The sequence below is a fragment of the Podarcis melisellensis genome (genome assembly GCF_964234715.1).
Source record: "Podarcis melisellensis genome assembly, chromosome: 1".
NCBI classification, from domain to species: Eukaryota; Metazoa; Chordata; class Lepidosauria; order Squamata; family Lacertidae; genus Podarcis; species Podarcis melisellensis.
Genome location: NC_138528.1, coordinates 86653260 through 86667044, shown reverse-complemented (window position 1 = coordinate 86667044; position 13785 = coordinate 86653260). Strand labels below are relative to the sequence as shown.

At 45.4% G+C, this 13785-nt stretch overlaps 1 protein-coding gene across 2 annotated transcripts in view; it reads right to left on the bottom strand.

The window, feature by feature from the left end:
• IGFBP2 (insulin like growth factor binding protein 2) overlaps positions 1 to 13785 on the bottom strand; it is a 63091-nt gene that overhangs the window by 5563 nt on the left and 43743 nt on the right. Inside the window, exons 2-3 of one of the 2 annotated variants that reach the window (XM_081885964.1) lie at positions 4774 to 4964; positions 494 to 634 (exon numbers count right to left, since the gene is read on the bottom strand). In XM_081885964.1, coding sequence (XP_081742090.1) covers positions 494 to 634; positions 4774 to 4964 — 332 coding nt within the window. Of the gene's footprint in view, positions 1 to 364; positions 635 to 4764; positions 4965 to 13785 lie in introns of those variants that run through there. The other variant, XM_081885963.1, reaches the window with a different exon arrangement.

Genomic DNA, 13785 nt, shown 5'->3' with positions numbered 1-13785 from the left:
ACAGCACATGCCTGGGACCTGTAAGACTGGTTGGAGGAAAGCAGGCAATTTCTGTCACTGGGCAAACAAACAACAGGAAAAGTGGGGCTTTCTCTCACACCATTACGATTTCCCCATGAGCTTTAAGAGCAGCAGTAGCCAATGTGGTGCCCTCCAAATGTTGTTGGGACTCCTAACCCCATCAGCCTCAGCCAACATGGTCAATGGCCATGGATTATGGGAATTGTAGGTTCAGAAGAGCACTGTGTTGGCTGCTAGAGAGCATCTTGCTAGACAGAACCAGATGTCCTTTTGGCCCAATTCCGAAAGGATATTCATATGGTATTCAAACATGCCAAGAGTCCTGTGCTGCCCATGCTGATCTCTGTTTAGACATGCTGACCTGCAAAAACCAGAACCGGCTGAACCACCCTGCATACTTTGATCAGCACTGGTGATCCCTCAAATGACAGTTGTCTGAAGGACCCTGCCCCCAATCACCCTCTGCACTTGCCTGTTTGAGATTGTAAAGGCCTTGCTTGTCGCAGTTTGGGATATTTAGGGAATAGAGGTGCTCCAACGGACCGCGTTCATCTGGAAGGCGCATGGTTGAGATGCGTTCCAAGACTTGATCTAATTCCTGTTGGCAGGGGGTCTGCAAATGGTCAAGAAAGCAGAAGAAAAACAAATGAGGACATCAGGCAGGGCCCAGTTGGCACAATGGAGACAACAATGGCTTTCACCTTCTGACACATGTGGGATTTAAGTTCTTGCTTAGGGTAGCTATGCAGGTTCCACCCCAAAACCCACGCCTGACTCCTTTTCATCCCAAAGCATCAGAAAAAGTATTCTAGCACACCTCACTCCGCCTGTAGTCATACTGTCTCAAGGCTGTTGAACATTTGCCAGAAAGGATCAAAGTGTTATGACCCAATGGTGATTTGCCCAAGGCCCAAAGACCCAACAAACTTGGTATATATGCAGCTCGTGTCACTCAGTGTCAATTGATTTGAAATAACTGGCTTGCATCGTCTTTGATTAATGGATATGAAAACAAAAACGATACAAGGGGATAATGTAACAAGGATGATTTTTTGGTCTTCTGAATATACTTCTTTTTAGACAGGGCTGGGAAGAAAAACTATGGAGAGCTCTTTGCTTTTCTACCATTTCTTTCTTAGAAGAATCATAGAAGGGTAGTTACATGCCCAATTTCCAGGGAGATTCTCCCTGTGCCAGTAAAATTGCAAACTTAAGTTGATCAAATTCAACCTCTTCTCAGGGGGAACTTTGATTTATAGCCTCAAAACCAAGTTCAAACACTGGATAGAAATCTACATCCACTACACTTATGAAAAAGAACCAATGAGTAGCTCCTCGAACTATGGGAATAAAAATATAGTTTTTTGTTTTATAAAAAAATGAAACCCACAAACCCCAATCTTCATGTTCCACCAATTTTGGACAAATCATTAAAACCTCCTAAAATAGTAATGGGTACCAGGCTGCTCATCCCTCCTGTGATTTGAACACTATTCTGAAGAGTGACTGGAGAGGTAGAAAGAGAACCTACAGCTTCATATTAACTGGCTAAATTTTGAGTTTAGCACCACTATAGGGAATATGCCACTGATGGCATTAACCCACCAACTGCCTGTATACACTGGGAAGAATGGAAACACTTATAAGAACCACAGTGCTGCAATGGGAATATGGTGCCCCTCAGTCACTCGAGGGTTGTTCTCCATAGCAGAGAACCTCTTATGACGCTCCTATGATGGATTTATTTCTATACCACTATATCTTAGAATGTCAGAGAAGTGTGCAATAGCTAACATATAAAACACCATTTTTTTAAAAAAACAAAAATACAGATAGTCTTTAAGGCAGTTGGCTAATCAAAGATAAAAATTATACAGCTGCAATTGACTTTCTGCATTAAAAAGTTTTCAAGAGATGCCCAAGGATGCCTGTGGAATCTCTGCTTTATCTTGTGGGACTCATCACAGTAAATGCCCGATTGTAGCTGAGGTTGGTCAGGGCTCTGTAACACAGGGGGACAAATAACAGGGATCCTCTGGATCATTGGGCTGGGATAGAGGGGCTCAGGCAGTCCTTATCAGCCCTCCCCGCATGGAGACGCTTGATCACATGGGTCTTTCCAAGGTTGATCATATGTGATTGCAGCCTTTTAAATGCTTGGGGGCACATAGGGAGAACCCATGGCAAAATACCCCCCAACTAGGCTTCTGTACAGTATTAAGAAGGGCACCGGTGTGTTCTGGGATTCTTAGAACCAGAAGAGTTGGAAGGGACCCCAAAGCTCATCTAGTCCAACTGTCTGCAATGCAGGAATATGCAGCTGTCCCTTATGAGGCTCGAACCTGCAACCTTGGTATTATCAGCACCACGCTCGAACCAACTGAGCTATCCTTGTGATCACACGATACAGTCTTGCTATTTGCCACAGAGTTCAGCTCTCTGAGATCTCTCAACTTTTATTTTCTTAACAACAACTGTAACATGTTCCTGTTTCTTAACAACAACGGTAACATGTTCCTGACTCTTTGGGCTGTGGAAAAATAGGAACTGAATGGGAAAACAACTGATGAAATCAAAAGAGGCAGAGGGTAAAGAGTTTCCAGTAGTTAGGAAGCAAAGTTATGGCACTGTGTGTTACTCTTTATCTCTTTACCCCATGGCTAATGGTAGCCTCTGAAGAAATGCTGCAGAAAAAGAAAATCCACGTAACATGTTCCTGCTGTGCATAAGTGATGTACAGACAGCAGAATTCAGCTCCTCTTGGCTTGGATGTTAGGCTATAGTGTGGCCCAAAAATTGGGATATTTTTAGCACACAGTTTATATATACACATATCCCTGGCTATGCTGCTGGTGGTAATGTGACATTTTATATTGCCTCAGGTTGTAATATCCAGTCCGGGAGTGTGCACAAAATCAATTCCTCCAGTTATCATGGAGGGCAAACATTCCCATTTTGTATACGTCTTGATTCGCTGCTCTGCAAGCTAATATGCATGTACTGTGAGAGACTAAGCTCCCCCACCATCCCGATGCTACCTTCTAATTCCCAGTGGCATTTGGTCATGTACTGTATATGGGATCCTCTTCAGCTACCATGGCTCTCTTAAGGTATCAGCCATGCCCAGGAAGTTGCTGCCCCAGCTGCAGTGTTTAACACTACCTGGCATACATAACGCAATCATCCAACTGAGACACTCCATAATCCCGCCAATAGACCCCAGACCAGGAAACACATAGTATGATGATTGGGATCCAATTCTGTACAAGGTTTAAAATTTTACAGCCTATATAAAGAATGCAAACTTTCAGAACAATCCTAAGCATGCTTACTCAGACATGTTCAATGGGGCTTACTCCTCAATATTCCAGCCATCTTCATATCAGTGGTAGATCTTCTTCTGGGCAATTAGCTGGGCAAGGAATCTTTCACAGATCAATTGCCAAGGTTCTTTTCCTTGTTCTGGGTGGTGGTTTTATTTAGCTTATCGACTCCACAGTATTCCATAAGTTATAATCAGAGCTATGTGTGCTATCTGATTGGGCCACCAGTACTCTGTCCTTCTCTTTTGATTTTCAAGATTGCAAAGGCCACCAACAAGCTGACAGCATGCCAGGTCCCTAAATGCAGCCCGCAATTGCTTTGAAGAGACTCTGAAAGCCAATTTTAACACTCCGGTCCACCAGTTTCTGTCCAAGAAAGCATCCTGAGTACCTTTCAGCCACTCGGACTCTGCCTGGAACCCGGCCCGTCAGGGAACAGTGAAGCCAACTAGACCAGCGTGAGTGCGGTAATTAAAAGCACAGAGCAGGAGAATGGAAAACCCCAGGAAAAGCAGCAGCAGCAGCACCAAGACTGCTCTGGAGGCATCAAAGCAATGCTGCTCTGGGAGCCTCCAAGAGTTGTGGCTATAAGACCAAAAGCTTATGTGGCATCAGTTCCACCCGACATGTGGGGGAAGAGGATCCAAAGCTAAATTAGAAAAGCTATTGATAGGAATTATCCCTGCACTCTGGTTGATGATGCCAGCTGTAATCCTGAATGACAACTGTGTGGCAAAGTCCTCCTCCTGGGCCCTGCCAAAATCCATCAATCTCATGAAGAGGTATCTTGTGTTCTGTTTGCTTGGCTCTATTTTCCTCCTCGCTGTGCTGTCTCATCTCTTCCCATGGCCTGGCCCCGATGTAACCTTCAGCACTGTTTACAACGGGAGAGGTGAGTAGAATTCACTCTCACATAATGAACTTTATTCATTTGACAACCAGAAACTCTGTGGCTCAACCTCTCAACCTCTGGGTTCTCAATCAGGGTCCAAAGAAACTCTCAGCTATGTCTCACAATGAGAAGAGTTCCTGGAAACAGCGGACACCACCCTAGTTTCTCACTCTAGACTTGCTTTTTACGGGCAGGCTCAAAGTGGCTGGTACTTTCTCAGGTAGCCCAACAGCTGTGCCCCATTCAGCTGCACTCTCCACACCCAGTTCCAGCAGGTTTGTTGAGTTTCCTAGGGGGTCCAGACAATGGGAGAAGCTCCCACTCCTCTCCTCACAGCACGTTCTTCACTCTCTGCAAGTCTCCTCCTCCAGCTACTAATGGAGACTGGGGGCAGGGGTGCCTCTGACAGCTAGAGAAAAAGCTCATCATGTGATCATCTTCGAACTACATATAGTCCTCCCCCCAAGAAGAATAACATGTTGACCCTTTCCAGGGACTTGAAGACCATCTCCCACACCCGTTGTTTACCTCACTCACCCTGACTGATGGCGAGTGGAGGTGGTGCTTGGTAGGCTTGCCCAGCTGTTTTTGCTGCTCATTCACCTTCTCACGGATGACGGCGAACTCCTTGCCATTTTTAGGGGGCTTTATCCGTCCACCGCCACTCACCACACTGGAGGCGGCATCCACCACATTCTCTGCAATAGACACTTCAGTATGTTCCTCATCTACACAGACAAAAAAAGAAAAGGAGGGTGGGAGAAGAAAGAAAAGGGACATCAGCAAGGCTCCGAAACCCAGTTCCAGCACCTCTCAGGTGGGCGCCAGTGTCATTATAAGAGAACAAGGGAGCTGTTCATGGTGAGTTCTGGCACCTCTTTTAGTTATGTATTAGTTATGTTAGCCGCAGAACCCAAATGCTCTGGCCAGAGATGCCCACAATGGAACAAATGGGGGAAATTCCCACAGGCCCACAGTGAGAAGAAGAAGAAGAGCTTGGACTTGATATCCTGCCTTTCACTCCCCTTAAGGAGTCTCAAAGCGGCTAACATTCTCCTTTCCCTTCCTCCCCCACAACAAACACTCTGTGAGGTGAGTGGGGCTGAAAGACTTCAAAGAAGTGTGACTAGCCCAAGGTCACCCAGCAGCTGCATGTGGAGGAGCAGGGAAGCGAACCCGGTTCACCAGATTACGAGTCCACCACTCTTAACTGCTGCACCACGCTGGCTCTCAGCGTGGGATATGAACTCCAGTCACAGCTATGTGGAAGAGGCATCCCAGCTGTGTGAGATTCCAAAAAACTCCCCTTGCAGAGCAGCCAAGACAAGGCGGAGCTTCTGTTTTGAGGAAACACTCCCCCCCATTCCAGCCTTTAAATGCTTGGTTACACAAATTGTCAAAAGTATTTAATAATGCATTTATTTCAAATCAGAAGTCGCACATGTCTGAACCGCAGGAGACAATTTGGCTAAGCATGCAGAACATCATGTCCCATTTATACTGTAAAGAGAAAGAATTTTTTTTAATGGATAAGCTAAGCATCTTGGTCTTTTAGCAACACCCTGTCCTTTGATTATCCTCTCTGCCCCCCCCCCCCAGCTCAGATACTGTGGGCCAAGTTCATTCCTGACCTGTTACCCTCAGGCTTTCAAGAGGTTCCAAAGCAGAATATGAGCTGAACATGGCCAAGTGGCTCAAGGAAACGGGGGGGGGGGGGGGTGAGGGGCAAACAATTATTCCTAAGGACTCTGATTAAATAATAATAATAAAGAGGCCCATTTTGGAAAATAAGTAAAGAGAACCAAAAAAGGGAGAAAGCAACTAGATGAGAAATCACGCCAAGAATACACACACACACACACACACACACACAGCAACATAACAAAGCAGGCTTTGTATTGTTTATAAAGAAATGCACTATCTCATCATGTAACTGAAATCAAATATACAAGATTGTATAACAAATGTAAAGCTCCCCTACAATATCTTAATGAAAGGTCAGGAAGGGGAGGACAGGTCATCATTCAAGTCATAGCTGAGCTGAAAATATTCACGATTTTAATGACTGGGGGTGGGGGGCAGCGTGGAAAAGGGTCTCTTGGTCTCTTGTTCTGGTACCTTCATCAACACTTCCAAGCAAAAATTTCAACTGTTTCTTCAATGTGTCAAAATGTGAACCTTTTTTTTTTCTTTTGCCCAACAGACAAATCTGTTTGGTGTTTGGCTATGTCATGAGTTAGTTCTATTTCACCGAAGCTGCTATTTCTGACCCACAAAGATCAGAGCCGGTGAACATTTGGCCTAGTCCTCATTTCAGTCCATTCTGCTTTAACCAGCAACCTATGGCATCTAGGTTTGATTTCAACAGAAGTCAGCTGAATTTGGACCAGTAGCTATTTGGATGTCGCCAACTCCAGACCAGACTTTTTACATGCGGTTTCTATGTGTTTCTATGATGAGGCTCAGTACAGATTAGCTGCCAAAGCCTGACCTCACCTGGCTGGTGTAGGAGCATGAATGGAAACATCAAAAATTCACGGACTGTGATTTGGCAAAGATCCAGCAGCTCCAAATCTCTTATGCAGAACCTCAACTGTCTTTGTGGCCCGTATGACCCCTAAATATGGCACAGTTGGAAAGTATGGATAGCAGTGCTGCCCAGTTTTTCACAATTAGTGTGACAAATTCAGCTGCGTTTTCACAGTTCTCCCAGGGCTGAGCTGGAGCCATACCAGGAATCAGACCTGGAGTATGTGTTCTCCAACCCAAAATCCCTGCAGTCTGTTGCTGGAATTTGGAGATTGGGTTGGCATGCAACTGGCATGGTTCCTTTGATCAAGTCTTCATAGAAGACAAGGGTCCAATTTTGTTGCACTTTAATGCCTGGGCTGTCCAATCCAATGGTATCATATGGCTCACCTGTCCACCAGGGTCAAAGTTTCAAATTATTACCACCATCTAACCTAAAATAGTCTGCTGGGTACTTACCAAGGTAGCTTCCTTCCAGCCCAAGGTCATGAAGTCCCTTGTATATATGTGTTTTTATTGTATCACGTGGAGTTTGTTTTGTTTAAAAATACAATCAATCAGTACAGGGGAACCTTGGTTCTTGAACAGATTAGTTGACGAACAAATCAGCTCCCAAACACCGAAACCCCAGAAGTGTTCCAGTTTTCGAATGTTCTTCGGAAGCCGAACGGCTAATGCAGCTTCTGCTGGAGTGCAGGAAGCTCCTGCAGCCAACTGGAAGCCGCGCCTTGGTTTTCAAATGTTTCGGAAGTCGAACAGACATCCAGAATGGATTAAGTTTGAGAACCATGGTTACACTGTATATAAATTATATGATTTGGGAAGCGATAAAAAAATGGAAGAGTAGAATCCAATGCAGCACTAAGTGGATGTTCCATCAGCGCAAGGATTTCTGATTGTCCAACAGATCGTCCATCCTCTCTCCTCCCATTGCCTGCCCCTAAATTTGTTCTAGAGGTTACCCACAACCCATGGAGCAAGCAGAGGCACCAACTTGCACCAAAGATTGAGGGAGCCATGTGATGTTTTGTCAGGGGCCAGGGGACAGAGCTGAATGCAGTGGCCAGCAGCCCTTCCTCTCTTGGGCTTGGCAGCCTTCCATGGCAGGAGGAGGAAGAGGAGGAGCCAGACACTGAAGCCATGCTTGGCTCTGCACTTGGCCTCCGCCTCCTGATGGTAGAGGACACTGGGGGGGCACTCCTCAAAAGTATTGGGGGCCCAAAACCGCTCAGTCCCCTGAAGTTGGCACCCCTGGGAACAGAGATGGAAACTCTCATTGCACAAGTCGAAGTCCTTATGTTGGCAGAATGGGGCAGGCGAATAATGCTTCAAATAAATTAATGAACTCTCCCTCCCAGCATGCCCTGCTGCCAAGATCCATAATGGGGTTTGACCACTTGTGGCCCTCTAGATAGAGCTGCTCTGCAGCTCCCATAAATCCTGACCGAATGGGTCATCTTGGGTAAATCTTGCCGAATGGGTAAATCTTGCTGAATGGGGCTGACGGCAGGTGGAGTTCAACAAGATATGGAAGGCCACAAATCTATAGCATCAACCTGCTCCAACAGCTTGCATCAGGAGACGATACTTCCCTACTAATGCATGACACTGGCACATCATTTTTTAAAAAAAGATAATCACCTGATGATCCAGCCATCATTGCATGGTTGGATTTGTGCTTAGCTCAAAGCATTAAGAACTATGCAAAAGCTGAAGATCTGGAACTCAAGACTAGTCAAGAGCCTTCCAGATAAGTGATGCAATATTAACCCCACTCTGCCTCCTCCCCCAATGCATTATCTTCCACTGCTGTCCGGTCTTTTCAGCATAACTGTGAGAATAGAAAAGGGATTGCTAAGCAGGAGAATGAACAGTATGTTCCAATGGGTGGTTGCTTAGCAAGTTCCTCTGGTTGTCCCGGACGGCTGCTGGCACAGGGATGATCCAAATGGGCATCCCGTGGCCTCCTTTGGCTGTCACCTCCCCCCAGGAAGTGCTTTCAGGCCCTTCAAAAGCACATGGAAACGGCAGCTTTGACAATCCCTCTTCAGCACGAGCAAATCCAGCTTTTAGCAGCATGCCCTACTTGCCCGTTTTGCTCGCTTTCCATCGCTGAACGTACATATTGGGGGCCTGAACAATGCACTCATTCTTCCCATCCTTCCCTGATCTGGTGTGATGCAGTCCTCCCCATTCACTCAATTTATAGCCCAGAATACATGTTCCAGCCCTGATGCGGCAGCATTCCCGCATCAACCTTTTCTGAACTTCTGCTGGGATCCTTGGGCAGCAAAAGTCTCAAGTCTGCTTGGAGAGGGAAAGATTAGGGAGGATCTCTCCTGCTTTTGCAATGTCTGCTCCGATGTCTATTTAAATGCACCAGCAGAAGTTGAACTTGGCACTGAATCACTGTGGAGGCAACCTGCTTTGCCCTGGATATGACCACAATGGCACTCTGGGTATAGGAAAGCGAGAAAGCTGTTTATTGCAGGAAATACATGCTTGATAGGGAGAAGATCCTAGTTCTACGTAACTAAGAAGGAGAATGCAAAAAGCTACGCTTGCTCTTGCATCTTAGATGGAGAGAGAGCCAAAACAGACATTACTCCCCTAAGGCAAGGCATGGAGAAGAAAGAAGTAGCAAAATGAGGTTAGCAGCCCTAAGAGTATCGTTCTGGCCCTCAAGGAGGGTTAGCAAAAGTTAGAGAACAATCTAGGAAGCATGGAGGCCCCCCTCTCTATCTGCTCTTTCCGAAGCAGATATATCGGCCTCCAGTGCAAGCCCAGTTGCATCCCAACACTTCCAATATGTTTTAGTCCAGTATAGTGGTCACCTTTAAGCAAACATTCCGGTGCCTCACAGTTGTTCTCAAATCTTGTCATAGCAAAATCACCCATAAACCAAGAGAAAAAAATGGAGGCACTGTGGGTGAGTAGCTCCCATGGCCAAGAAACTGGTCAGCTGCCTACCCTGGGTGGGGTTTCACTTCCCCACAGGAGCAGGAGAAGGGTGCTTCTGAATTCAGCTCTGGCATTGTAGACTCAGGTAGCCTCAGTGACTAAAAATGCCTTTTACCAACTGTGGCTTGTTCAACAGCTATGGGCATTCCTGGACTGGGAAAGCCTGCTCACAGTAGTTAATGCAATGGTTACTTCAGGACTGGATTACTGCAATGCCCTCCATGTGGAGATTCCCTTGCACTTGATCCGGGAGCTGCAGCTAGTGCAGAAGACTGCAGCATGAATGGTGACAGGAGCGAGGCCTTGTCAGCATAAAACACCTGTCCTCAGAGGTCTGCACGGGCTGCAGATTTGACACTGGGCCAAGTTCAAGGTGTTAATATTAGCATTTTCATTTTTGTATGCTACAAAGGAAGGGTCGTGAGTTTTTCTTGATTTTATCTTTTTGCAAACTGCCTTGAGATTTTTGATCAAGTGGTGCATAAATTTTATTAAATAAATAAAATTAACACACACTTTTTGAGACTATTTGGGCATCACATCCTTTTGAGTGAGATTGGTTCTCGCCCTGACAGGCAGGAAATGGGAATACCTCAGTTGAACCATAGTTTAGTTCTGAAAACTGTCTTAAAGAGCAGGACTCAGCTCCTAAGGGGCCACCACTAAGGGCTGCTTTGCACATTACAGAATGCTGTGGGGGCCAAGATGCTTGCTCTCCCACCCCACCCAAATTTCCACAAACACCCCCTCTAGATACATTTCCCACCACACCACATCCACCCTGCTTGTCCTGGAGTGTTCTGCTTTTCAAGGGACAGAAGTGAACAAAATGGGGCAGGAAAAAGCCTTTGTGTAAGGAGTCACACGCTCACATTCCTTTGGATCCAAGCCATGAGTCTCCCCCACCCCACCCTCACCAGGATGTGTACATAGTATATACACAAGCACACACAAAGGGAATTTGTGGCTGCTCATGATTTCCTAGCAACCATGTGTGAAGTGGCCACTAACTAAACACAGCTAGCGCCCACCCCTCATTTGGGAGATATGAGACACACACACACACACACACACACACACACACACACACACACACAGAGAGAGAGAGAGAGAGAGAGAGAGGATTTTGTAGCCAATGGGGTAGGGCTTCCAACAGGCGCGTCCAAGTTACAGACTATGTATGTTTGCTGCCTATCTAACCTCTGCTGACAGGACGTGGCATATGGCAGCTATGTGCTTCCACAAAAGTGACAAAAAGAGAGGTCCCCATGCCTTCAGTGATACAATTTGACCTCAGGAATCCACAACTGAATATTTTAGTATAGGTTTTGGGAAGGACAGAGTGTAGTATGGCCAGAAGTCTGACTTTCCACTCAAGAAATTGAAGCCAGAGAGGGGGGGAAATTCCACATATAATACTTTTTTTTTCAAGACGTACATACACCAAAAGATCAAATAAGTGCTCCACCCTACCCTTTTATTTCTGTCTGCGTGTCCATCTTTGATTTTGTCCACTTTACCTCCTCAGCCACACTGGCTTCAGCAGAATGTATTTAAATATTGTTAGCTTTGAAACCACATCACACTTTTCCACTGTCTATTTTCCAGACAGTGGTTCTGCCCAGGGAGTTACCCTCCCCTCCCCCTTTTCCTTTCCCCATTTCACTTTGCATTTTCTCCGTCTGCCTTTTCTTAAGGTCAATCATGAGGAACTCATGAGGAACTTTTAATCAGTGATTCTATGTCCCATATAGACCAAATCAAATCTGGTTCCATCCACTTGCATCACCAGAATGCCAGTTGTCATTCTTTTAAGAAAGCAAGTTCTTGTGATTTTAGGTAATAAAAGACTTGGAAACATATGGGCAGCATCTGGTGAGGGTTTGGAGATGATAGAGGAGGCTCCATAGACGTCAGGAAAATTGAGAAGGGGGTCACAATTAGCCCCAGTTTGGCTCAATCTAGAGCTTGGAATATATGGCAACCCATGATTCGGGTGCATGGAAGAACCATGAAATCAATCCTCATGCCAAACATCATTTTAAAAATCAGCTAGCAGCAGACCACAGAGCCTAGGACTTGCCGATCAGAAGGTCGGAGGTTCGAATCCCCATGATGGGGTGAGCTCCCGTTGCTTGGTTCCAGCTCCTGCCAACCTAGCGGTTCAAAAGCACCTCAAAGTGCAAGTAGATAAATAGGTACCGCTCCGGCGGGAAGGTAAATGGCATTTCCGTGTGCTGCTCTGGTTCACCAGAAGTGGCTTAGTCATGCTGGCCACATGACCTGGAAGCTGTATGCCGGCTCCCTCGGCCAATAAAGTGGGATGAGTGCTGCAACCCCAGGGTCGGCCATGACTGGACCTAATGGTCAGGGGTCTCTTTACCTTTACCTTTAACCTCCCTGCAAATAAATAAGGATGACTGTTAAATGATCAGGGCATCCAGAAGTATCCTCATCCTGGTGTCCTTTTCACCTGCTCTGTTGCTCTTAAAGTCACAGTGGGGCTCTACTGCCATGAATTTGCATGGACCTGTTTGAATGCCACAGAGTGCCTTAGCTTAGGTTTATTGCACACTCTTTAAAGCTTGTTGCCATCTCCTGCTTTATTCCTTCAACATCAGCCCATTCCCTTTTCTCTGCCTATTGGCTTCCTATCTCAGCATTCCCCAGCATCTTCTGCAATTGATTTCCACACCTAGGAAAGCAGCCTTGAATTTCAGTTGGGTGAAAGTTGCTTGATTAGTAGAATACCTATTTGAGAAGCATCAGCTACAAAAAACCAAAATGCCTTGCAATTCATACTCATAAAAGCCAGTGCAGCCCAATGACATTTGTCCAAATCCTTCTTCCATCACACTCTGGCCTTAAAGTCACAATCTTTCAATCTTCATAAAATAGGAATAATAAGGACCTTCCGCACAGGACCAAAACTGTGAAGCACTTGGCCCATTAAATACAAAACAAGACGTTATTAATAACACAGCTTTCCTTTCTTCCATTCCTTCATTTTCCATACTCAAAACATCAATGGAACCAGTAATGTGATACAGAATGGAAAGAATGCTCTGTAACCATTACCATTTCCTTTTCATGATTTACTCACAAAGAACAAAGTCACCCCAATAGTTTCCTCATTTTTTTTTTTAAACAGAATTGTTTGTGGGTTCCTCCAGTATGTGCACAGGACAAAGAATTCAGTCTTGGATAAAGAAGACAAGACATCCCGGTGCTTATGCCCAGAAGATAGCAGGACCATCACTAATTTTTTAAAAAGCCAGAATTTAAAAAAATAGTTTATTTTTTTTAAAAAAATTATTTTAAAATTAACAACCACCACCACCTTGCACCTGCTAATCTCCAAGTCTGAGGGAGTGGGACTTCTCTAAAGGGCACAGGCAGCTGCTAACAGAAGGAAACACTCAATTGGGTTTCCCCAAGCTTGTTATTTTGTGTGTTGATTGTGCGCTGCTGTTTCATTTGTCCTTCTAAAAATAAATGGACATCATTTATTTCTCAAGACCCCATTCTTTCCCTGGGTTCTTCAGACCACAGACTTAATTCCCAAGTGGGCCTACTCTCATTTTTTCCCTATATGACACATTTGCTCAGGGTTATTTGGGTCTCTGGTTAGATTCCCCATGTTCCACAACATGGCAAGCTATAATAGGTTGTAAAGTCCACAGTGTGGGCATGCAAACCTCTTCTTTTGTCCCGGCTTCTTACATATCCAGCTGGAGTACTAAGAGAAAGCAAAGCCCTCTTGTGGTCAATGCCCTCCAGCTGGAACTAAGTATTCAGGTAAATATGAGGCTGTCACTTCAAAATAGCAACTCTGTCTCTCTTACTGCATAATATTGCTATCAGTTTGTGGGGTGCCTAGACTCCCCTTCTAATTCTTGGGTGCCAGACACTGGATTTAGCATGTGGAAATACAAGCCAGGAGACAGCCTGGTGACGATCCACTAAAGATAAGTCTTTAGGAGGACAAAGAGAGTGGCTCTGTGCCAGAGAGCAAGTGGGAGCCCCCCTCCCCAATTCAGAATTAGTTAGAAAGACAAA